The sequence below is a fragment of the Salmo salar genome, chromosome 26 (genome assembly GCF_965601325.2).
Source record: "Salmo salar chromosome 26, fSalSal1, whole genome shotgun sequence".
NCBI lineage: Eukaryota > Metazoa > Chordata > Actinopteri > Salmoniformes > Salmonidae > Salmo > Salmo salar.
In genome coordinates this window covers 10055008-10082508 of record NC_138316.1, presented here as the reverse complement: position 1 = coordinate 10082508, position 27501 = coordinate 10055008, and the positions used below count along the sequence as shown (strand labels likewise).

Below are 27501 nucleotides of genomic sequence, written 5' to 3'. Positions count from 1 at the left end.
CCTCTCTTTCAGTTCATGGAGGGGCATTTTGGATTGAGCTGTGGGTGGGGCAGCTTTGTTTTTAAGCTGTCCCATAAGGTATACGTTTGATGGCAGTACTGTTGTTTTGTTCCGGAATCACTATGTAAATAAACACCGTTGCACAGAAGAACTTTTGCGGCTCCGCCATCTTTTTATTTTTTATAGAGGTTAGGTTTTCCAGTTTAGCCTTCTGGCCTACTCTACGTGACAGATTCCACCCATATATCTTAATGACGCTTCCTCTTAATAAGTAGATGACAGACAAGCCTTGGTTGGTTAACCACAAAGAAATGAAACCATGTAGATTACAAAAATTGTACGGGGAAGTTTCAGATCTAAGATGATTCTCATTCAAACCATAGAAATGTGAAGTCCTTCACCCCACACATGTATAACCTGTGTAATTACAAGCTTTTCAATAAACAAAGTTTACTGGAGGGGTTTCTTGAGGACCCTGATAGTAAATGCTAAGTCCTGGGCGTCCTCTATTGCTACTGTAGATTAGTCAAATATCTAGTCTATTCTCCATATCCCCATCGAACAGCGGGAGGCTCCATTTAAATCATCTTTACGTGGAGTAAGAGCGTCTCTTTTATTGCTTTGCCCTGTGTCACCTCCCAAGCGTGTCCCATAAATACCGAAAGTGTTGAGGGAAAGCTGCCTCCGTAATAACATAGCCTCTATAGGTACATCAGAGGACAAGCGCTGAGCATTTCCTATAGTGTCTCTGACTCTCCTATCCCTCTCCGTGGGATCAATTATAATTTGGCCTAATAATGCAACTCGGGTTCTTTAGCTTTATCACTGTCCTGCCAAATTGAGGGCGGCTGATTTACGTGACCCCAGCGGGACATTAGGGCTCTCCGAGGTGTGTCGCTGCCTTAATGAAAGCATGTGGGAAGTGTCACCTTGTATATAACACTCTCCTCTACACAAAACACAGGGTGTCTGGCTGGCTGGAGGGGACTCGACTCAAACAGAAGATGGTCTAAAGTCACTTTTCCAGGTGGGTGGGTGTAACAAAGGTGCTGGTTGGATTCTTTTTTGGGGATCCTTCAATACAGCGGGCTTTGGGGAATATGATAAATCAAAATGACTTAACTAAAATGACACATTAGGCCTTACACAAAAGTGAAAGTAAGACACTGGGCAAGAGTCATGCCGAGTGTTCTTTGAGCCAGGTGTTATTTGAAGCACAAAGGCTCGACTGCCAAGGCATAAATACTGTAGGTGTGTAGTGACTCTATAATCATAAAATGTGATCATCTTCTCACAACAGTGCCGCTAATCCATTTCAAATGAACACGTCGAGCAATGTTTGAATTCAACTTGCTGAACAGGAGTTGGGCCTGAGGAGTGTGCCGTTACGAATTCAATGCGATGTGCGGAGGCGCGTTCCCAATGCCTGCTCTCTCTCCCAACGGCAACACTCCATCAGCCATGCGCTGGAGAGGGCGGCTGAAGAGTCACTTAAGGCATCACAGCCATGGAGATGCTGATTAGTCAAACCAGCCAGCCCACAGTATGTGGATGGATGATTCAGATCCGAATGATACGTAAATATAACTTCCCTTTGCACCAGGCTCATTGTATAACAGAGCAAACAGGCAAATGCAATTGCATAGTTGTCCATTTGTTGGGACTATTTATGACGTAACGATTTTGACCTACAGTTAATTTCCACCCACAGCAATAATATTATGATGAATACATTCAGGTTTTAATCATTAAAAGCCTTTCTTTGTGATGAGTAATATTAGGCATCCTGATAGTGGTGTTTTGTACCTCCATCATTTTAGGGGAAAATTGGCAAATACACAACTTGCATTCAATACGTCCATCTACCATTCTGAAAACTGCTTGGATAATAAACTCAGCAAAAAAAAGAAACTTCCCTTTTTCAGGACCCTGTCTTTCAAAGATATTTGGATTTTTATGAATTAACTTCACAGCTCTTCATTGTAAAGGGTTTAAACACCGTTTCCCATGCTTGTTCAATGAACCATAAACATTTAATGAACATGCACCTGTGGAACGGTTGTTAAGACACTAACAGCTTACAGACAGTAGGCAATTAAGGTCACAGTTATGAAAACTTAGGACACTAAAGAGGCCTTTCTACTGACTGAAAAACACCAAAAGAAAGATGCCCAGGGTCCCTGATCATCTGCGTGAACGTGCCTTAAGCATGCTGCAAGGAGGCATGAGGACTACAGATGTGGCCAGGGCAATAAATTGCAATGTCCGTACTGTGAGACGCCTAAGACAGCGTTACAGGGAGACAGGACGGACAGCCGATCGTCCTCGCAGTGGCAGACCACGTGTAACAACACCTGCACATGATCGGTACATCCGAGCATCACACCTGCGGGACAGGTACAGGATGGCAACAACAACTGACCGAGTTACACCAGGAACGCACAGTCCCTCCATCCGTGCTCAGACTGTCTGCAATAGGCTGAGAGAGGCTGGACTGAGGGCTTGTAGGTCTGTTGTAAGGGAGGTCCTCACCAGACATCACCGGCAACAACATCGCCTATTGGCACAAACGCAACGTCGCTAGACCAGACAGGACTGGCAAAAAGTACTCTTCACTGACGAGTCGCGGTTCTGTCTCACCAGGGGTGATGGTCGGATTCTAATTTATCGTTGATGGAATGGGCGTTACACCGAGGCCTGTACTCTGGAGCGGGATTGATTTGGAGGTGGAGGGTCCATCATGGTCTGGGGCAGTGTGTCACAGCATCATCGGACTGAGCTTGTTGTCATTGCAGGCAATCTCTGTGCGTTACAGGGAAGACATCCTCCTCCCTCATGTGGTACCCTTCCTGCAGGCTCATCCTGACATGACCCTCCAGCATGACAATGCCACCAGCCATACTGCTTGTTCTGTGAGTGATTTCCTGCAAGACAGGAATGTCAGTGTTCTGCCATGGCCAGCGAAGAGCCCGGATCTCAATCCCATTGAGCAAGTCTGGGACCTGTTGGATCGGAGGGTGAGGGCTAGGGCCATTCCCCCCAGAAATGTCTAGGACCTTGCAGGTGCCTTGGTGGAAGAGTGGGGTAACATCTCACAGCAAGAACTGGCAAATCTGGTGCAGTCCATGAGGAGATGCACTGCTGTACTTAATGCAGCTGGTGACCCCCCCTTTGTTCAGGGGCATATTGTCACATGTCCGTAGAACTTATTTCAGTTTATGTCTCAGTTGTTGAATCTTATGTTCCTACAAATATTTACACGTTAAATTTGCTGAAAATAAAACAGTTGACAGCGAGAGGATGTTTCTTTTTTTGCTTTTTCAGATAATATTAGATATTATGAAACCCAACTTCAGGTTTGAGTAAGGAAGTAGATATCACGTAAGATTCTGTTAGTGTTTCACCTCCTTAAGTGTTTCTTATATATTTGGGCTTCCGAGTGGCGCAGCGGCCTAAGGCACTGCAACTCAGTGCAAGAGGCGTCACTACAGTCCCTGGTTCGAATCCAGGCTGTATCACATCCGGCCGTGATTGGGAGTCCCATAGGGCGGCACACAATTGGCCCAGCGTCGTCCGGGTTTGGCTGGGGTAGGCCGTCATTGTAAATAAGAATTTGTTCTTAACTGACTTGCCTAGTTAAATAAAGGTAAAAAAATAAATTTAAAACAATATATATAAGAGTGACTCTAGTTTTTTTAATAGGAAGGACAGCACTCCACTTCAAGAAATAGGCACATTTTCACTGGAGAGTAGTGGAGTCTGAGCAGTCAACTTTTGAAGGGCGGCGGGTTGGAGTCAAAGCAATCAACCTTTATTACCATCTAAATCCTGGACACCTGTCAGAGAATCCTCTCATAGCTCAACCTGTATGACGAGGACCATGGCAGAATAAACACACACACACACACACACACACACACAACTGGTTTCAAGTGAGGTACAGTTAGTACACTCCTACATACAGTACAGTGGATCTCTAAACCTTGCTATGCTATATAATCATTATACCAGTTATTGGTACATTAACAACAACAATAGGGGAGTAGAAACAGAGATAAATGTTAAGTGCCAGATACGATTGCAAAGGCTGGGCATGAGAGCTCTTTTTCAATTTCTCGCCAGGTGTTTATTGTTTCAATCATTCATTTGTAATTAGTATAATGGAGTTGTGCTAATGCTCTCGCAACACAATGTATTGTGTACAACATTCCAGCTGAGCCAAAATGGACTCTGGTGCTCTGTTTGTGGATATCGACTTTATGAAATTGAGTCTAAACCCCTTCAGGTAGTACCTTAAAAAGCCCAGAGACACAAAAGTGTACCATGCAGGTCTCATTTTCTCTGATAGCACTCACGTTCCCAGATGTGCCACTGGGAAACATGAAGATACAGTAATGAAAATTATATTTCAGTGCCCCAAGAGAGACGGGTTTTGGATGAGACCCAATATCACAACATCCATTTCTGTGATCGGTTACTAAGACAGTTAATGCAGAGATGGGGGTAATTGGTATTGCTATATTACCACTGGGACAACAGACAAGTAATGATCCACGTCACCTGACTTAGGAGCCAAGGGCAATTAAGAGGTTTGTGTCTTAAAGGGCAACCTTTTTTACTTTTTACTTCACATTGATTATCTGCAGCACCACCCCAACATGTGTGAAAATGCCACATTTCTGTTTTGTAGTAAAGAGAGGAAGTATACGTACTTCCAACAACATCATTGATGTGCATCATGTGAATTTAACCAATTATGAGAAGGCATTGCCTACTAATTGGTTGATGATGTCATTGAAAACACACCATCTTCCTCTATCTTTTTTTACCCCAAAATATAGAAACGCCATTTTCACATACAGTATTTTGATGTTGGGGTGGTGCTGGAGATTATGAATATGAAGTTGAAAAATTGTGAAATGTACCTCTATCTAAACAAGTATTTGCTTCCTGTTGCCATGCCTTTGAGGTCTTTGTTTTGCTCTGTATGGAATGAGGCCAAGGAGGTTGTTCAGACTGATTGCAATTAGGTTAAGTCTTAAATGCCAAATGAAAAGGATTCCATGAAAAGTTAATTAAATTATGACGCTACTAATTTGCCAGGTTGTATTTCCCGACAGCAACGAGGAACAAATTCCCCGTTAATGAAAAAAAAAGCCATTGTAGAAAAACTGTTGTGTTGTGCAGTAAAATGGAACCTGATTTCCACAGTTCACTCGCTCAATTAATGAAAGTATCATCCTGAAGATTTGTCAATTACTCATTTGTGAAAGTCCTTACAATATGCCTGAGGGGAGCCTTGGGCTCTCTGCATATTGTGTTTAGAATATTAAATAGTTCTGGGATTCATTTGATGGTGATTTAACCAGACTTACCTGTTAAGACATTACATAGTTGAACAGCTCAGTATTATGAAAACGAAGTACAGTGCCTTCGGCAAGTATTCAAACCCCTTGACTTTTCCCACATTTTATTAGGTTACAGCCTTATTCTAAACATTTTCCTAAATCTACACACACACACAACCCCATAATGACAAAGCAAAAACAGGTTCAGATTTTTTTGCTAATTCATTTAAAATAAAAAACTGAAATATCACATTTACATAAGTATTCAGACCCATTACTCACTACTTTGTTGAAGCACCTTTGGAAGCGATTACAGTCTCGAGACTTCTTGGTTATGACGCTACAAGCTTGGCACACATGTATTTGGGGAGTTTCTCCCATTCTTCTCTGCAGATCCTCTCAAGCTCTGTCAGGTTGGATGGGGAGCGTCGCTGCACAGCTATTTCCAGAGATGTTTGATGGGGATCAAGTCCGGGCTCTGGCTGAGCCACTCAAGGACATTCAGAGACTTGTCCCGAAGCCACTCCTGCGTTGTCTTGGCTGTGTGCTTAGGGTCATAGACCTGTAGGAAGGCAAACCTTCACCTGAGTCTGAGGTCCTGTGCACTCTGGAGCAAGTTTCCATCAAGGATCTTTGTACTTTTCTCTGTTCAGCTTTGCCTCAAATCTGACTAGTCTCCCAGTCCCTGCCGCTGAAACACATCCCCACAGCATGACGCTGCCACCACCATACTTCACAGTAGGGATGGTGCCAGGTTTCCTCCAGACGTGATGCTTGGCATTCAGGCCAAAGAGTTCAATCGTGGTTTCATCACACCAGAGAATACTATTTCTCATGGTCTGAGAGTCTTTAGGTGCCTTTTGGAAAACTCTAAGCAGGCTGTCATGTGCCTTTTGGAAAACTCTAAGTGGGCTGTCATGTGCCTTTTACAGAGGAGTGGCTTCCGTCTGGCCACTCTACCATAAAGGCCTGATTGGTGGAGTGCTGCAGAGATGGTTGTCCTTCTGGAAGGTTCTCCCATCTCCACAGAAGAACTCTAGAGCTCTGTTTGAGTGACCATTGAGTTCTTGGTCACCTCCCTGACCAAGGCCCTACTCCCCCAATTGCTCAGTTTGGCCGGGTGACCAGCACTTGGAAGAGTCTTGGTGGTTCCAAACTTCTTCCATTTAAGAATGATGGAGGCCACTGTGTGTTTGGGGTCCTTCAATGCTGCATACATTTTTTTTGGTACCCTTCCCCAGATCTGTGGCTTGACACAATCCTGTCTAGGAGCTCTACGGCCAATTCCTTCAACCTCATGGCTTGGTTTTTGCTCTGACATGCCCTGTCAACCGTGGGACCTTACACACGTGTGTGCTTTTCTAAATCATGTCCAATCAATTGCATTTACCATCTCAAGGATGTTCAATGGAAAAAGGGTGCATCTGAGCTCAATTTCACATCTCATAGCAAATGGTCTCAATACTTACCTAAATTAGGTGTTTCTGTTTTTTTATTTGTATAAATTAGCAAAACATTTCAAAAGCCTGTTTTAACTTTGTCATTATGGGGTATTGTGTGTAGATTGCTGAGGATTTGTATTTATTTAATCCATTTTAGAGTAAGTCTGTAAAGTAACAAAATGTGTAAAAAGTCAAAGGGTCTGAATACTTTCCAAAGGCATTGTAGATCTAGTAGATAGGGTAAATACTGGAGGGATTGGGGGAGAGAGATAGAGGTATAGATATAGGTAGATGTACTGTCTGTTGCTTGGGAGGCCCGGGAGGTGCTGGGAACCTGTGGCTCTCGGTCAGTCTGTGTTTCGGCATTCTGAAGCTGTAGGACGGGTGTCTGTGTGCCTTGTGAGGTCACAACGGGGGTAGGGTGACGGGGCTGGAGACCGATGGCGTTCATAAGTCCCATGTCCCTTTCAGACCTCAAGGGGGCCCTGCTGCTCCTGCAAAACACAGCCATATAGTAAATGCTGATAAAGGCCATATGGATGTAAGTGTGTGTATGAGACTAGCGTTGGCATTGCATTTTGTTAAATAAATGTATTGTTGTGAGCAAAAGGGAGAGTCCAATGTCAACACACAGAACTAGCGCTGCCTTTACTTTGACAGAAGCGTAAACACAGTTCAGAGAACGCCTGCTAGACAGAAGACTCATATCTCCATTGAAGAAAAAATAAAATAAAATACTTGCACATCCCCCTTCTCTGAAAGCCACATATACCTAACTAGTGTTCTCACACACACCATCCTCAAAGGCCTGCCCCAGCCAATTCTCACCCTGGCCGCTCTCCATCGCGGCTCCCACCGGTACCACTGCCTCGATTGTTGTTGACAGCAAATATGGGCTCACTGTGCTCAGCGGGGCCGTCTCCATCTGACTGGGCATCTCTAGAGGGGAGAGATGAAGTAGAGAGAGAGAGAGAGAGAGAGAGAGAGAGAGAGAGAGAGAGAGAGAGAGAGAGAGAGAGAGAGAGAGAGAGAGAGAGAGAGAGAGAGAGAGAGAGAGAGAAACAAAGAGAAGGAAAGAGAGGGACATTGTACAATAAGTCATTACCGTCATGTTGTTGCTCATGTTTCATCATTTGGTCATATTTGTGTGTTAAATCAGAGAACAAAAATGTTTAAGTTACAATGTTCCACTCGTCATGTCAGACCTATACAGCAGGATATGCTAAAGCTTTCAACAAGTTACAGTATTTCAATCAATCAAAAAAGGATGTACTGTACAAGCAGATCCCTCACAACGGTCCCCAGCATTAAGATGAAAAATCTGTAGTACTGCTTCATAGCTAAAAATGATACAATGTTGACTGAGGGATGTTGTCAGACCTGGATGCATCCACAATTATGATTTAATCTGATAAAAAAAATCAATTCAGGGCAAGCACTCCGGCTATCTTCGGGTAGAGTATAAATACAATTGAAATCATTTTACCTTGCAGTGGAACAGTTGAGACCAGTGCAGTATTATGAAAACAGTCTGAGAATCTTATCAATAAGTGTCTGTTCAATTGGTGTTGAACCATAAAATAACCTGAAGACCTTCAATTCATATCGAAAACATTCCTGTCCAGCAGGATTGGATTAAATCTTATGAAGCAGAGACAGAATGGCACTGGAGTTCCATGGTTGCCATGGCACCTAGAGGTAGCCTTGGTATTTTAATCCTGCAAAATGATCCATCATTATTTGTTAAGTGTTTAAGCTCATTGTTTTTAACAAATCAAAATCAAATCAAATTTTATTTGTCACATGCGCCGAATACAACAGGTGTAGACTTTAGTGACATGCTTACTTACGAGCGCCTAACCTACAATGCAGTTTAAAAAAAATATGGTTAAGAATAAGAGATAAAAGTAACAAGTAATTAAAGAGAAGCGTTTAGTTTTTTATGATAGCTTATCAAGTATAGAACATAAGAAACTCAGTATTTTTTTTTTATCATCAACGTTAAATTAGTTAACATATTTGGCTATTGTTCTAGATCTTTCTAGATCCTCATCTCCTCGACCAAAGGCTGGATGAAAAGATTCTGAAATGGCAGCAACCTTCATTTATTATATAGAAGGAATCCTCAGAAGAAGAGCCTCTTTCAATACGGGCTCCTACGGACAACATGGTGAGGACGACGAGGCGGTAGGAGACTAATTAACAAACTAAAGTCCATTGTATGCACTCACAATGAGAGTACCGGAGTTAGGTGATAAAGGGCCTGGCCATTTCTGCAGGCTGACCCTCAGGCAAATTACGTCACCCACTCCCAAGCCAATACAGTCCAGAAAGAGAGCAGTGGACCAACCAAAATACAATGAAAGTGTTTCCACCAATGTCTTCAGACGTCGTGCACTCTACAATCTTCAATCCTTAACAAGTCGCCTCTTTTGTATGAGTTTATCTCAGATTTTGATATGATCTGCGTTACTGAAAAATGGCACAAAGAGGGGGACTTTTACAATGTAAATGCTTCAGCGCCGCCTGGATATAAATACATTGAAAAGGCACACAGCCACGGCCGTGGTGGAGACCTTACTGTTTTGTACAGAGTGCTTTATTTTAAACCCACAGACTGTTGCTGATTTTCAGTCTGAGTGCCTCGCTTTTAAATGTAAACAACCAAATCCTCTCACTTGTTATCCTTGTTTACAGCCCCCAATCCCCTCCAGACAAGCACCGTTTTTTAATTCCTGAGTTTTGTGAACTATTAACCTCTGTATGCTCAACCCTCTCCAACATTGTCATTTTAAAATCCATGTTGACTCACCCAAGTGCTCTATGGCTGCTGACTTCAACTTGCAGGACTGTCTAAACCACGTGCAACATGTAAAATATTCCCCACCCACAACCGTCAACACACAATACGTTATCACTGGAGATGTCCCTGCCTCTGACTTGGATGTCCTCGAACTTGGTATATCTGACACAAACCTGTGACACGGTCTGAATGCTCCCTCTCCGCTCCACTGCCCAATGGGGGCCATTCTATTCTGCAACTTAAGGAAACTTGACACATCCAGCCCACTTTTGAGTCTGACGCAAGTGAGCGGTCCTCGACGACATGGTCAACCTGTACTACAGCGCTCTGAGTAATACACTGAACATCATTGCTCCCGTAACCTTCCAACACTCTTCACCCTGGTTCACTGACGAACTGCGCAGAATGAAGACTCATGACCGTAAGCTTGAGGCGCGTTGGGAGGAAGGACGGCGTTGGGAGGTCCATCTACTGGCCTACAAAGACCACCAAAGCAAGCTATTCTGCTGCCCTAAAAGCAGCACGATCAGCCTTCTACTCCACCATGATTGACAACAACGAGGCTAACCTCAGAATCCTGTTCTCAACCATCAACCACCTTAAAACGCATGCCCTCCTGCAGCCATATCTGACCACTGCGATCGGAACGTTTAATACGGGCCTTAGAAAAACATGTTTCTACACACTGTCTTTCTTATAGTCCTAACCTGGAAAGTCCTTTTAGCACCTAGCCTACTGCTATTTCCTGCCTTGATTCTAAATGTATATTTTTATTGTATTTTTTTTGTATCTTTGCCTATGTAGAGCTATGCGATAACACAGTAACGAAGAGCACTACATGTTTTATTACTACTATAAACTCGATTGAAAGACATTCTCCGGTTCTTTTCTATAATTGTTATCCAGTAGTTGTGAAAGTAGTGCTCACGAGCCAAAAGTGGTCGCGAAAATGGCAGACATTGCGCTCTCTTGCGCTGCTGTGTGTGAATCTTGCTAGCTGACACTCAAATGGCGAGGGGCTGAAGCTCATTGGCTAGAACTCGAATTGCAAAGGGGCTGGCCCACGTAGGGGAAAATGTAGGGAAAAGGGCACGGCACAGAAAAACAGTCGCTTTCAAAGAAATTGGGATTGTGTGGCTAATTTAGGTAAAACAGTAGATCTTCTCATAGGTTATGCATGTATGAACTACACATTGACACATTCAGCCCTAAACGGGAGGTTTAAAAAAATACTTAGTCACACCCGAATAGCAATGTGGCCTGAGTGTTGGGAGAATGCAAGCTGCTCCATAAAGCAAGGTTAAATTGAATAGCTAGAGATCGTCAAGCAGTTGGTTTCTGTGAAGACCGCACCCATCAAATGTGTCCATCAGCTACATCTTAGAAGATAACGAGCAAAATAAGTTTCCACGTTCCATTAATCCCCCAGCATCAGTGGACAGACAGGCAGCAGAGTCAGCGAATCAGCAGCCTGTGAGAGACACTGATAAATCATGTACACTTAACGACCCTTCCACTACAACCGTATGCGATACTTGGTAAGAAACTGAGCGATGGCACTCTTTTTGGGGTAGTTACCATGGATTTAGGGAAACTGCTGGCAGGCATTCAACTGTGGACGATATTCATTTCAATAGCACAAAGGTGGATATCTTATAAGGACTGTTCTCACGCCGGTGGGTAGATAAACAGTATGTGTATATTTCCAAAGACCATATTCTGGTGTGTAAGCCAGTGCAGTTGATGGACTGGTGTGCTGAAAGGAAAAATGGATGAGAGAGAGGGAGAAAGAGGGGATATTTTTTTTCACTCACTCCCTCAGGCAAAAATAATATAATCTGAGAGACAAATTGAATGCATGACACTTATAATCGCTGGAACGGCGGCCCCTGACATGCTACTGCTTTCAAATCCTGTCAGATTGTCTGCTTTACCTTGGCTCTTTACAGTAAGCACACCAGGCAGAAGAAGAGACCTGCTCAAATCCCCAAAGGAGGAAGACAATCCACGTCTTCTCTCATTTGCATGAATCCGACACTGATGCTTCTTCAGCGTGGCTGACGGTAGGGAGTAAGCCTTGCAACCAATACTTCAGGTGCCACCTACCGCTGATGTTCCCTTGAGCAAGGAACTTAAACCCCCCTAAACTGCACATCGGGCACTGCGGCTGCCCTCTGCTCCAGCCTCTCCAACCTAAATATCACCAGGATGATTAAACAGACACATGCATAAGTTATGCATCTGTTATTTTGACTCAAACCTGTGTCTGAGCCAGAAATTGGATATGGGCACTGTTTGCTTATTCATCACAGTATTGGATAATATGTAGCAGATGAAGTTCATTAGCAAGTACAGTACCACGTCCAGCTGTAGTGAGTGCAGTTTTGCTAGAAACTCCTTAACACACTTAGAACAACACTAAGAACTGGAATAGAGACAGTTTGGACAGAGATGTTTGGGACTCGAATGAGCCAGAGCTGAAGCCTAAACTGTTTTGCCAAAGGTCTTAAAATGCCTCCATAAAAGGGATAATGAGTGCTCTTCCTCAGGGCTCCTTTACCCAGCAGTCTCTGGGTGACTGGCCTGTTCTCCTCCAGCTGTTCCAAACTCCGGCGGGCACAAAACCCCTCCACCTCATTACCGTTAGAGGCTTTTATGGGATATCAATGTGTGTGTGTGATGATACACATACAGTACTATAGAGAGCGAAAGTGCTGGATATCATGAGAGTGCATCTGGTTTACAAGTCCCTACATGTTCTGCTTCAAATGTAAGAAAGCCACTGTGTAAAGTGAGAAGCAGGAGTGGGATAATCAATTTGAGGATAGATTTCCTCAGGTACCTGTACAACCCTGGTTCCAGTCAGATAACCAATCAAAGTCTGCAGTTAACCTGACATAGACCCTGTACTAACTAGCAAGGAATTGCTCGCTTCGAGGCATGTAATATTGAAACATGCATGAGAGCATCAGCTGGTCCGGATGATTGTGTGATCATGCTCTCCGCAGTCGATGTGAGCAAGACCTTTAACCTGTTGGGGGTAGTATTTACACGGCCGGATAAAAAACGTACCCGATTTAATCTGGTTATTACTACTGCCCAGAAACTAGAATATGCATATAATTATTGGCTTTGGATAGAAAACACCCTAAAGTTTCTAAAACTGTTTGAATGGCGTCTGTGAGTATAACAGAACTCATATGGCAGGCAAAAACCTGAGAAGATTCTGTACAGGAAGTGCCCTCTCTGACCATTCCTTGAGCTTCTTGACTCTGTTTATTGAAGACTGAGGATCTTTGCTGTAACGTGACACTTCCTACGGCTCCCATAGGCTCTCAGAAGGCGGGAAAAAGCTGAATGATGTAATTCCAGCCACTGGCTGAAAAACATTAGCGCTTTTGGCAAGTGCTCTATCAGAGGACAATGGGCTGAGGCGCGTGCACGAGTCGACCCCATGTTTTATTTTCTTTCGTCTTTGAACCTAAACACGCTTTCCCGGTCGGAATATTATCGCTTTTTTACGAGAAAAATGGCATAAAAATTGATTTTAAACAGCGGTTGACATGCTTCGAAGTACGGTAATGTAATATTTAGACATTTTTTGTCACGAAATGCGTGGTGTGCGTCACCCTTCTTTACCATTCGGATAGTGTCTTGAACGCACGAACAAAACAGAGGATATTTGGATATAACTATGGATTATTTTGAACCAAACCAACATTTGTTATTGAAGTAGAAGTCCTGGGAGTGCATTCTGACGAAGACAGCAAAGGTAATAACATTTTTCTTATAGTAAATCTGACTTTGGTGAGTGCTAAACTTGGTGGGTGTCTAAATAGCTAGCCCTGTGATGCCAGGCTATCTACTGAGAATATTGCAAAATGTGCTTTCACCGAAAAGCTATTTTAAAATCGGACATAGCGAGTGCATAGAGGAGTTCTGTATCTATAATTCTTAAAATAATTGTTATGCTTTTTGTGAACGTTTATCGTGAGTAATTTAGTAAATTCACCGGAAGTTTGCGGGAGGTATGCTAGTTCTGAACGTCACATGCTAATGTAAAAAGCTGGTTTTTGATATAAATATTAACTTGATTGAACAAAACATGCATGTATTGTATAACATAATGTCCTAGGGTTGTCATCTGATGAAGATCATCAAAGGTTAGTGCTGCATTTACCTGTGGTTTGGGTTTATGTGACATTATATGCTAGCTTGAAAAATGGGTGTCTGATTATTTCTGGCTGGGTACTCTGCTGACATAATCTAATGTTTTGCTTTCGTTGTAAAGCCTTTTTGAAATCGGACAGTGTGGTTAGATTAACGAGAGTCTTGTCTTTAAAATGGTGTAAAATAGTCATATGTTTGAGAAATTAGGTATTTGAATAACGCGCCACGGGATTCAACTGGCTGTTGAGTAGGTGGGACGATTTCGTCCCGCCGACCCTAGAGAGGTTAAACAGGTCAACATTCACAAAGCCGCTGGGGCAGACGGATTACCAGGACGTGTACTCCGAGCATGCACTGACCAACTGGCAAGTGTCTTCACTGACATTTTCAACCTCTCCCTGTCTGAGTCTGTAATACCAACATGTTTCAAGTAGACCACCATAGTCCCTGTGCCCAAGAACACCAAGGTAACCTGCCTAAATGACTACCGACCCGAAGCACTCACGTCTGCAGCCATGAAATGCTTTGAAAGGCCGGTCATGGCCCACATCACCACCAACATCCCTGGAAACCTTAGACCCATTCCAATTTGCATACCGCACCAACAGATCTAGAGATGATGCCATCTCTATTGCACTCCACGCTGCTCTTTCCCACCTGGACAAAAGGAACACCTATGTGAGAATGCTATTCATTGACTACAGCTCAGAGTTCAACACCCTCAAAGCTCATCACTAAGCTAAGGACCCTGGGACTCAAGACCTCCGTCTGCAACAGACTTCCTGACGGGCCGCCCCCAGGTGGTGAGGCTAGGTAACAACACATCCGCCACTCTGATCCTCAACACGGGGCCCCTCAGGGCTGCGTGCTCAGTCCCGTCCTGTACTCCCTGTTCACTCATGACTGCACGGCCAGGCACAAATCAAATCAATTTATATAGCCCTTTTTACATCAGCTGATATCTCAAAGTGCTGTACAGAAACCCAGCCTAAAGCCCCAAACAGCAAGCAATGCAGGTGTAGAAGCACGGTGGCTAGGAAAAACTCCCTAGAAAGGCCAAAACCTAGGAAGAAACCTAGAGAGGAACCAGGCTATGAGGGGTGGCCAGTCCTCTTCTGGCTGTGCCGGGTGGAGATTATAACAGCACATGGCCTAGATGTTCAAATGTTCATAAATGACCAGCATTGTCAAATAATAATAATCATAGTAGTTGTCGAGGGTGCAACAAGTCAGTAACACAAGAGTAAGTGTCAGTTGGCTTTTTCATAGCCGATCTTTGAGAGTATCTCTACCGCTCCTGCGGTCTCTAGAGAGTTGAAAACAGCAGGTCTGGGACAGGTAGCACGTCCGGTGAATAGGTCAGGGTTCCGAGCAGGTCTGGGACAGGTAGCATTCCCCCTCAGGTAGTATTCCCCCTCAGGAGACTGAAAAGATTTGGCATGGGTCCTCAAAAGGTTCTTCGGCTGCACCATTGAGCATCCTGACTGGTTGCGTCACTGCCTAGTATAGCAACTGCTCGGACTCTGACCGCAAGGCACTACAGAGTATTGCGTATGGCCCAGTACATCACCAGGGCCAAGCTTCCTGCCATCCAGGACCTCTATACCAGGCGGTGTCAGAGGAAGGTCCTAAAAATTGTCAAAGACTCAAGCCACCCTAGTCATAGACTGTTCTCTCTACTACTGCATGGCAAGCAGTACCAGCGCGCCAAGCCTAGGTCCAAGAGGCTTCTAAACAGCTTCTACCCCCAAGCTATAAGACTCTTGAACAGCTAATCAAATGGCTACCCAGAATATTTTCACCCCCCCCCACGCTGCTGCTACTCTGCTGCTACTCTACGCTGCTGTTATTATCTATGCATAGCCACTTTAATAACCCTACCTGCATGTACATAATTACCTCAATTACCTCAACACCGGTGCCCCCCCCCGCACATTGACCCATTGACTCTGAACCGGCACCCCCTGTATATAGCCCCGCTATTGTTATTTACTGCTGCTCTTTAATTATTTGTTTTTCTTATCCCTTACTTGTTTTTGTTGTTGGTGTTTTTCTTAAAACTACATTGTTGGTAAAGGGCTGGTAAGTCAGCATTTCACTGTAAGGTCTACACCTGTTGTATTCGGCGCATGTGACAAATACAATTTGATTTATTTTGATTTGATTTATAATTCCTACCTGTACCATTAGAGTATTTGGCCCGTGAAAAGCTTACATTTTAGACCCCGAGCACACTAGCTGTGAATCTGAAAGGAAGTTCCAAGTATACAATCCAAGAAAAGCTGCCAAGAACAGAATACATGGTGGGAGTTGGGTCAAACTTTCAGGAGATATATAAAGAAATAATATCGACAGTATTAGGACCAAGAGGGGGAAAGTTATTATTTTATGAGACTATTTCCCAAACAAGGCCACTATCTCTCTCTGTCCTGATCTCATTTCAGTTTCATCAGCAACAACACGTCCCTGCTCCGAAGCAAAGCTGCTTATAGCACAGCATGCTTGATAAAAAAAAGTTACATTGCATTATTTTTCATGCTGTTATTCTATATAACAAAAAACAGAAAGGCTGCAACAGCCAGGCTTGCAAAATTGAATTATGGGGCTGAAAAATCAATCCCACGATAGAAAACTACCACAACAAGTTGTACCCAAATCCCCCAAAACTAGGACAATGGAATGTGAGATATTTTGGTGTGGGATGACCACTAAACAGAGATAGACAGCCAGAGACGGTGAGACGTCTGGGTAACAGCCGAGTTTGACAGGCTGCTGTTAGAACGCCGCTGTTCGATTAGGCTTTCCCGGATGATTAGGCTAACCAACTGGTCCCAGTGCCTTCTGTTGACCACACAATGACCAACAGAACTCCGCTAGACCGTACTCCACTTGTGGGGCAAGCAACCACTTTCCCACTCAAATGGTATTTGGTCAAGGTAAAAAGGTGGCTATCAGTACAAACCTGTAGACTATAGTTGAAACAAATATGAAATGGTCGTCATCAAAGAAAGGGTAGACAATTACTAATCCCCTAAACAGTTGATCACCCGAAATGGCTGATGATCATTGGTTGCCCCTTATTCAAATGTCAAACTGTTAGCCACCATCGATCAGCTGTTTTGGCTAGGAGAGAAATCACCAGTAAAACTGAAATGTGGATAAAAAGTTCACTTCGAGTTAAACAAGCAGCCTTAAATAGTTTTTCATCCAAGCAGAAAATGTAATATTGTAGGAAAAGAAAAAACAAAATTGATTGAAGATTTCAGGGTTCTCGTCAATATGTACAGAGCGAGGAAACTGCCTCTTCACCTAAGAAGCCTGCCTGTGGGCAAATCAGAAAACATTTTTCTCACGCTGCCAACACATATGAGAGATGCCAGATATTCAAATGCAGCTTAAAATGCAGCTTTCTCAGTAGAGAAGACGACGTGTGCGTCGTTGCTGTTGGTAGTGCTGCTATACGAGGTCCGGCCATATACAAGGTCCTTCTATAGACCCATGTTTGAGCATGTAATTTACACAACGCAGGCAATTAAAAATAGACTAGAGAACACAAAACACATCCTGGGGTTCTGGTCTTTATTTCCCTCTTTAATGATCCCTGCTCAACAGTGTAGTAGGAGATGAGCCACTGATTACAGCACAACTGTTTCTACCATTAGTAAACACACAGGGATATAATAGGCTTTCCCCAATAGGGATGTGGAGTCTATGCTGCAGTGGTGTACTGTACAATATGTCCATGGGGAGCACTGTGTGTGTTTGTTTGGTTATTATGCACCTGTGGTGCTGTATGTAGGAACGCTATTCATGTATTTTTAAGACCACAATTAGGGCTTCACGATACATGTACAGTGATTCTCTGGGTAAAGGTACGATTATGGTTGGATCATTAAAATGACTGACGTATATTAGAGACCATTTGGCTGTTGATGAATTGCAATGACTTTAGGTACGTTTAAAAACTCCCACATTTTCCTCTTCAAAATCATGTAACATTATTTGTCTGGACTTAACTAAAGCAGTTAGTAAGGTTTGTCATTTTTATGTGTAGAAAATCCTGTTTGGTCATAATGCACATTTTACTGGTGTTGGATAACTTGGCTATAGTTTTTGTTCTTTGAATAACAATTCAGGCCCAGGGGCAAGGAAGAACAAATCATCCTTCCACTGTAACACGAGACAATTTACTTCAGAAAGTCAGACATAACAGAGAAAAACATAACTGGAAAACTTTTGGAACTTGAGTGAGAACACTCTTGACTTAGCTGATGACAGCTGGCTGAATAAGACAGTAGGCGCTCCATCGATCCAACTCTCCCTGCCCTGCCTGCCTGCCGTGGGTGGGTGGGAGCTGCTGCCTGCCTTCCCGAATGCCAAAGGCTTTAAAGCCATGAGCACTGGGACTCTCTTAAGGGCCATTACGTAACCACACAAATGAGGGGATTCTTGTCCTCAACAGAAACAGATATCTAAAGCGGGGATAGAAAATACACTAATTGGCTATTAGTTTTTCACTGTTTCCATACAAATGTAAAACAAATACCTGACATATAGAGAAAGGTGCTTAGGGAGAAATCTAGCCACAGGCCACTCCTGATTTAAACATACTGTGGTAGTGAGAGAAGAGGTAGTGAGGACAAACTTAGGTCTCTAAGCCAGGGGCAGATTGCACTGTGCGAGAGGGAAGGCAAGAAAGAGAGAAACAGAGGTATATAGAGTGCGTAGTGTAGACTTACACAGGTCTGCAGATGACTAGGTCTCCCTTGTTGGTACCGTATGCAAGCCCCAGGCCAGGTTCTGGGAGCCAGCGGGCCGAGTTGATGCTGACGTGTCTCCGCTGATCAGAAGCCATGGGGTACACCACATCAAACATTCTCTGGAGGGAATGGGGACATACGGAAATAAATCAATTACAGACAGAGCAAAGAGTACCACTATTGTCCCAATATGATTACAACCCAACAACAAAAAATACTAAAAATCATTTTATTGCATTAGCGCAGTCTTCTAATGAGCTTTATCGTTCACATTAGATTAGCATGTTATCACTTATTCATTCATTTCATGTTAATATATTGGTTATCAATTAACCCGAGAATTCAGAACCTGAGACATAATCCATTACTAGTGCGGGAATAGCAGAACAATGTTAGAACTTTAGTCTGTCTGTTGAAATGCTGATTAGAGTTGTTGAGTCGAGCTGCTCCCTGTCTTAACGGTTGGCTGTTCCCTCAATGAATCAAGTTCCGGAGAGACGTTGTTGGAGTGCCCATTTAAGAGCAGTCACCTTGGCTTGTCACACCACTTCTCAATATGACTAGCCAAAACTGCTGCTATGACAACCCTATCAGGTGACTGACACAGGTACTACTTCCTGCCTCTGCGTTGTCTGCCTCTTACCTTGTGAAGCGAAGATGAATGACCACATATACACGTCTGTCTACATCTGCATACATTTTACACCACTCCGAGACAAAATACGGAGAAATAACAAAGGAGAAAAGCCGTTTGATTCATCTCCAAACGTAGGAGCAAGACAGCATAAATGGGGATCTGCATAAGAGCTGTCAGCTCAGAGAGCCTTGTTGGACAGTCTATGCTGCCATAACTCGGGCGGTGTGTCAGATGTGCTCGCAGAGAATGCAAAATGTTGAACTTACAAATTGAGAACACATCTAACACATTCCCTGTTTGCTATATGTAAGAGTCATAATTTCCAATTTGATAGGAACAAAAAAACAGCAAGTTTTATTATTATTTTTAGGTGGTAGATAAGCTTTAATATTGCAGATAAATTGTAGCTTCTAATGTCATTTTCTGCATCATTTCCATATATATATACACATACATACATACACACATATATACACATACATACATACACACATATACACACACACACACACACACACACACACACACACACACACACACACACACACACACACACACACACACACACACACAATTTTCACGTCCGGATGAAAAGTGTGCCCAAAGTAAACTGCCTTTTACTCAGGCCCAGAAGCTAGGATATGCATATAACGGTAGATTTGGATAGAAAACACTCTAAAGTTTCTAAAACTTAAAATAATGTCTGAGTAAAACAGAACTTATTTGGCAGGCGAAACCCCGAGGACAAACCATCCAGGAAAAAAACATTTGAGGTCACTGTGTTTTCAATTAGATTTCTATGGGAAACTATATTTATGAAGCACCTGGTTGCAGTTCCTATGGCTTCCACTAGATGTCAACAGTCTTTAGAAATTGGTTGATGTTTTTCTTTTGAGAAATTAAGAAGTAGGGCTGTTCATTGTGAGTGTCAAGCCAAGTGTACTCTGTTTGTTGCGCACAACCTGGAGCTCGGTCCATGTTGATTTTATCCGCTATTGAACACAGTAAATTCCGTTTTAAATTTGATCAATTTCCAAAAGCATTCTGTTTCCTAGAGATGAACATACTTTTGTGCGAAAAGTGCAAATCAATCCCAGAACAACAGCAAAAGACCTTGTGAAGATGCTGGAGGAAACAGGTACAAAAGTATCTATATCCACAGTAAAACGAGTCCTATATCGACATAACATGAAAGGCCGCTCAGCAAGGAAGAAGCCACTGCTCCAAAAACGCCATAAAAAAGCCAGACTAAGGTTTGCAACTGCACATGGGGACAAAGATTGTACTTTTTGGAGAAATGTCCTCTGGTCTGATGAAACAAAAATATATAACTGTTTGGCCATAATGACCATCTTTATGTTTGGAGGAAAAAGGGGGAGGCTTGCAAGCCGAAGAACACCATCCCAACCGTGAAGCACAGGGGTTGGCAGCATCATGTTGTGGGGGTGATTTGCTGCAGGAGGGACCGGTGCACTTCACAAAATAGATGGCATCATGAGTGGGGAAAATTATGTGGATATATTGAAGCAACATCTCAAGACATCAGTCAGGAAGTTAAAGCTTGGTCACAAATGGGTCTACCAAATGTGCAATGACCCCAAGCATACTTCCAAAGTTGTGGGAAAATGGCTTAAGGACAACAAAGTCAAGGTATTGGAGTGGCCATCACAAAGCCCTGACCTCAATCCTATAGAACATTTGTGGGCAGAACTGAAAAAGTGTGTGTGAGCAAGGAGGCCTACAAACCTGACTCAGTTACACCAGCTCTGTCAGGAGGAATGGGCCAAAATTCACCAAACTTATTGTGGGAAGCTTGTGGAAGGCTATCCGAAACGTTTGACCTAAGTTAAATAATTTAAAAGCAATGCTACCAAATACTAATTGAGTGTATGTAAACTTCTGACCCACTGGGAATGTAATGAAAGAAATAAAAGCTGAAATAAATCATTCTCTCTACTATTATTCAGACATTTATTATTCAGACATTTCACATTCTTAAAATAAAGTGGTGATCCTAACTGACCTAAGACAGGGAACTTTCACAAGGATTAAATATCCGGAATTGTGAAAAACTGAGTTTAAATGTATTTGGCTAATGAATATGTAAACTTCCAACTTCAACAGTATATTTGCCATATATTTATAACTGTGCCGTTTCACAAAAGTTATACATGTTACAGACAAAGTACACTGCTCCAAAAAATAAAGGGAACACTTAAACAACACAATGTAACTCCAAGTCAATCACACTTCTGTGAAATCAAACTGTCCACTTAGGAAGCAACACTGATAGACAATACATTTCACATGCTGTTGTGCAAATGGAATAGAAAACAGGTGGAAATTATAGGCAATTAGCAAGACACCCGCCAATAAAGGAGTGGTTCTGCAGGTGGGGACCACAGACCACTTCTCAGTTCCTATGCTTCCTGGCTGATGTTTTGGTCACTTTTGAATGCTGGCGGTGCTTTCACTCTAGTGGTAGCATGAGACGGAGTCTACAACCCACACAAGTGGCTCAGGTAGTGCAGCTCATCCAGGATGGCACATCAATGCGAGCTGTGGCAAGAAGGTTTGCTGTGTCTGTCAGCGTAGTGTCCAGAGCATGGAGGCGCTACCAGGAGACAGGCCAGTACATCAGGAGACGTGGAGGAGGCCGTAGGAGGGCAACAACCCAGTTGCAGGACCGCTACCTCCGCCTTTATGCAAGGAGGAGCAGGAGAAGCACTGCCAGAGCCCTGCAAAATGACCTCCAGCAGGCCACAAATGTGCATGTGTCTGCTCAAACGGTCAGAAACAGACTCCATGAGGGTGGTATGAGGGCCCGACGTCCACAGGTGGGGGTTGTGCTTACAGCCCAACACCGGGCAGGACGTTTGGCATTTGCCAGAGAACACCAAGTTTGGCAAATTCGCCACTGGCGCCCTGTGCTCTTCACAGATGAAAGCAGGTTCACACTGAGCACGTGACAGACGTGACAAGAGTCTGAAGATGCCGTGGAGAACGTTCTGCTGCCTGCAACATCCTCCAGCATGACCGGTTTGGCGGTGGGTCAGTCATGGTGTGGGGTGGCATTTCTTTTGGGGGCCGCAAAGCCCTCCATGTGCTCGCCAGAGGTAGCCTGGCTGCCATTAGGTACCGAGATGAGATCCTCAGACCCCTTGTGAGACCATATGCTGGTGCGGTTGGCCCTGGGTTCCTCCTAATGCAAGACAATGCTAGACCTCATGTGGCTGGAGTGTGTCAGCAGTTCCTGCAAGAGGAAGGCATTGATGCTATGGACTGGCCCGCCCGTTCCCCAGACCTGAATCCAATTGAGCACATCTGGGACATCATGTCTCGCTCCATCCACCAACGCCACGTTGCACCACAGACTGTCCAGGAGTTGGCAGATGCTTTAGTCCAGGTATGGGAGGAGATCCCTCAGGAGACCATCCGCCACCTCATTGGGAGCATGCCCAGGCGTTGTAGGGAGGTCATACAGGCACGTGGAGGCCACACACACTACTGAGCCTCATTTTGACTTGTTTTAAGGACATTACATCAAAGTTGGATCAGCCTGTAGTGTGGTTTTCCACTTTAATTTTGAGTGTGACTCCAAATCCAGACCGCCATGGGTTGATAAATTGGATTTCCATTGATTATTTTTGTGTGATTTTGTTGTCAGCACATTCAACTATGTAAAGAAAAAAGTATTTAATAAGATTATTTCTTTCATTCAGATCTAGGATGTGTTGTTTAAGTGTTCCCTTTATTTTTTTGAGCTGTGTATATTTTACATTTGCCATCTTGCTGTTATTAGTCCCACCCTTCAGCTCCATTCAACTCCTTCCATCTATCTCTTAACACCATCCATATTGGATTTTTCAACTGTACGGTGATTCTTCACAAAAGTTCTGAACCTTTCTATTCACATAGTTTCCACAGACTGTAAATTAAAGATAAACATTTCTGCTAAAAGTATTATATTATTGATCAATTGACTGACTTTTCAAATCACCCAGTATTGCCATCTGCAGCGTTAGCTCCAGGTAAATGTTGCAATTCTTCAGCCATTCCTGGATCTGTGACCAATGATCTAATGATCCTGCCTCTTCGCAGCAAAATCTGCAGGGCTGGGAAGGTTAAATCCCCTATATACTGTGCACTGCCTTCATATAATATTCAGACTGCTTGACTTTTTACAGCCTTATTTTAAAATTGGTTTAATATTAGCAATCTACACAAAATACCCCCATAATGCCAAAGCAATTATGCTATTTTTTTATTTCTTATTTACATAAGTATTCAGACCCTTCGCTATGAGACTCGAAATTGAGCTCAGGTGCATCGTTTCCATTGACCATCCTTGAAATGTTTCTACAACTTGATTGGAGTCCATATATGGTAAATTCATTGATTGGGCATGATTTGGAAAAGTACACCCAGCTATCTAAGGTCCCCACAGTTGACAGGTTATGTCAGAGCAAAACAAAGCCATGAGGTCGAAGGAATTATCCGTAGAGCTCCACGACAAGATTGTGTCGAGGCACAGATCTGGGGAATGGTACAAAAAAATGTCGTCAGCATTGAAGGTCCCCAAGGACACAGTGGCCTCCATTCTTAAACGGAAGAAGTTTGGAACCACCAAGACCCTTTCTAGAGCTGGCCGCACAGCCAAACTGAGCAATCGGGGGAGAAGGGCCTTGGTCAGGGAGGTGACCAAGAACCTGATGGTCACTGACAGAGCTCCAGAGTTCCTCCGTGGAGATGGGGGAAACTTCCAGAAGGACAAAAATCGACGCAGCACTCCATCAATCAGGCTTTTATGGTAGAGTGGCCAGACGGAAGCCACCCCTCAGTAAAAAGCACGACAGCCTACTTGGAGTTAGCCAAAAGGCACCTGGGAAATGCTTACTTATAAGCCATAACCAACAATGCAGTTTAAAAAATAAAAGAGATAAAATAAATAATTAAAGAGCAGCAGAAAAATAACAATAGCAAGGCTATATACATGGGGTACCGGCACAGAGTCAATGTGCGAGGGCACCGGTAAGTTGAGGTAATATGTTCACGTAGGTGGAGTTATTAAAGTGAATATGCATAGATAATAACAGAAAGTAGCAGCATTGTAAGGGGGGGGGGGGAAATAGTCTGGGTAGCCATTTCCTTAGATGTTCAGGAGTCTTATGGCTTGGGGGTAGAGGCTGTTTAGAAGCCTCTTGGACCTAGACTTGGCGCTCCAGTATCGCTTGCCATACAGTAGCAGAGAGAACAGTCTATGACTTGGGTGGCTGGAGTCTTTGACAATTTTTAGGACCTTCCTCTGACACCGCCTGGTATAGAGGTCCTGGATGGCAGGAAGCTTGGCTCCAGTGATGTACTGGGCCGTACGCACTACCCTCTGTAGTGCCTTGTTGTCGGAGGCCGAGCAGTTGCCATACCAGGCAGTGATGCAACCAGTCAGGATGCTCTCAATGGTGCAGCTGTAGAACCTTTTGAGGATCTGAGGACCCATGCTAAATCTTTTCAGTCTCCTGAGGGGGAATAGGTTTTGTCGTGCCCTCTTCACAACTACCATGGTGTGCTTGAACCATGTTAGTTTGTTGGTGATGTGGACACCAAGGAACGTGAAGCACTCAACCTGCTCCACTACAACCCCGTCGATGAGAATGGGGGTGTGCTCGGTCCTCCTTTTCCTGTAGTCCACAATTATCTCCTTTGTCTTGATCACGTTGAGGGAGAGGTTGTTGTCCTGGCACCACACGGCCAGGTCGCTGACCTCCTCCCTATAGGCTGTCTCGTTGTTGTCGGTGATCAGGCCTACCACTGTTGTGTCATCGGCAAACTTAATGATGGTGTTGTAGTTGTGCCTGGCCGTGCAGTCATAAGTGAACAGGGAGGACATGAGGGGACTGAGCTCGCACCCGAGGGGCCCCCTTGTTGAGGATCAGCGTGGCAGATGTGTTGTTACCTATCCTTACCACCTGGGGGCAGCCCGTCAGGAAGTCCAGGATCCAGTTGCAGAGGGAGGTGTTTAGTCCCCGAGTCCTTGGCTAAGTGATGAGCTTTGAGGGCACTATGGTGTAGAACGCTGAGCTGTAGTCAATGAATAGCATTCTCCCATAGCGTTTCCTTTTGTCCATGTGGGAAAGGGCAGTGTGGGGTGCAATAGAGATTGCATCATCTGTGGATCGGTTAGGGCGGTATGCAAATTGGAGTGAGTCTCAGGTTTCTGGGATAATGGTGTTGATGTGAGGACAACGACCCTAAGCACATAGCCAAGACAACGCAGGAGTGGCTTTGGGACAAGTCTCAATGTCCTTGAGTGCCCCAGCCAGAGCCCAGACTTGAATCTGATCGAAAATCTCCTAAGAGACCTGAAAATACCGGTGCAACAATGCACCCCATCCAACCTGACAGAGCTTGAGAGGATCTGTAGAGAAGAATGGGAGAAACTCCACAAATATAGGTGTGCCAAGCTTGTAGCGTCCTACCCAAGAAGACTATGCTGTAAACGCTGCAAAAGGTGCTTCAAAGTACTGATTAAAGGGTCTGAATACTTATGTAAAATGTGATATTTCAGTTTGACATTTTTTATACGTTTCCAAAAATGTATAATAACCTGTTTTTGCTTTGTCATTATGCGGTATTTTGTGTAGTTGGATTAGGGAAACATTTCTTATACATTTTAGAATAAAGCTGTCACGTAACCAAATGCAGAAAAAGTCCAGGGGTCTGAATACTTTCCAAAGGCACTGTACATAACATTCTATTGGTTGCAAGAATTTTGTACAATAATTGAAATTGAAAAATTCTAAGTTTTGAATTCAGCGTTGTTTTGCATATCAGTTCATAAACCATGTGCCATGGAATCGGTACATCGAAAATCTCTTCCCAACTATTTTGTAATCTATATGGCACAGGTGTCAATTATTTGGTCCTTAAATGAAACTGGTATATTTTATTTATCACACTTTTCTTTAACCAATTTTGGTCTTTAATGCAGGGGCAACAGACATTTTTTTTTGCTCATAGAAAAAAATAAAAACAGGTCGGTAGGTGTAGGCAAGACCATAAGCAAATAGGTAAACTGTGATAAGACTAGAGTTAAATCAAGGTGATTTTTCCACAAATAGACAGGTATTTTCCTTTCCATGGTAGCAAGATCTTATCTACTTTCTATTCAAATTCATTGGAGAATTTCTTTCTTACGGGAGTATGTCCACATCCCCATCATACAATTCTATTGGTAAACTACACAGTAATGTAAAAGTTGTATTTTTTTAGTGATCCAATACGTAATAAAGTACACATCATAATTTGGTTTTAATCAAGAGAGGTTAGAAAAAGTATCTAGATCCTCTGAGGCTGTGGAGGGATACAAATTGTGGATTTAAAAGAAAACATGAATCAGCATAGAATGACACTTTTGTTTTTAAGCCCTGGATTTATAACCCCTCAATATTATTGTTGGATCCGATTTTAACAGCTAACATTTCGATTGCAATAATAAATAGATATGCCGATAGTGGACAACCTTATTTCACTCCTCTTGGCAGTTTAAAACTTTCTGAGAAGTAGACATTATTTACTTTTTACACAAAGGGTATAAACTCCAGTTGTACATAATCAAAGGCCTTTTCAAAGTAAGCTATGAATACCAGGCCTGGTTATCCAGATTTTTCCTAGTTGTTTCCAGTACTGATTAGGATGAATAATTTCCGACAATACCTTTTTACTTCTATGCGTTAAGCATTTTTCTAGGACACTGAAGTGCAAGGGGCCTTCAATTTTTTAAACGGACTGGATCTTTAATATTTACCACTTGGATCCTATTTCAGTAATAATGAAATCTGACCTTGTGTGTCTGATAATCTACCATTCATATAGTAGTGGTTAAAGCATGCTAATAACAGTCCTGAGCATATCAAAAAATATTTGGTATACTTCCACTGGTATACCATTCAGCCCAGACTTTTTCCCGGACTTAAAGGCTTTAATAGCATCAATAAGTTATTCCTCTGTAATTTGGCCTTCACATGAGTCTTTCTGTACAGATGTTGATTTTACATTATTAATCGAAAGAAAAATCCATACAATTAGTTAATGGAGATGGAAGAGGCTGAAATGAAAACATATGCTTAAAGTACTTTACTTCCTCTTTCAAAATATTGTTTGGTGAATCATGGGTGACTCAGTCATTTCTAACAGGTTTCAGTAAATTATTTTTGGTAGCATTTCTATGTTGAAGATAAAACAATTAAATAATTTGCTGCATTTTTCGCCATATTCCATCCAGTTCGCTTTATTTTATAATATATTTTCTTGAATAAGTTCCTCCATTTCTTTTTGTTTATCC

The 27501-nt window shown here is 43.1% G+C and overlaps 1 protein-coding gene across 5 annotated transcripts in view; it reads right to left on the bottom strand.

Moving 5' to 3' along the window:
* Positions 1 to 27501, bottom strand: part of LOC106587104 (activating molecule in BECN1-regulated autophagy protein 1A) — a 111904-nt gene that overhangs the window by 10592 nt on the left and 73811 nt on the right. For 4 of the 5 annotated variants that reach the window (XM_014175101.3, XM_014175104.3, XM_082969377.1 and 1 more), the window contains exons 15-17: positions 18503 to 18642; positions 7619 to 7729; positions 7088 to 7284 (exon numbers count right to left, since the gene is read on the bottom strand). In XM_014175101.3, the coding sequence (XP_014030576.3) occupies positions 7088 to 7284; positions 7619 to 7729; positions 18503 to 18642 (448 nt within the window). The remainder of the gene's footprint in view (positions 1 to 7087; positions 7285 to 7618; positions 7730 to 18502; positions 18643 to 27501) is intronic. The other variant, XM_014175105.3, reaches the window with a different exon arrangement.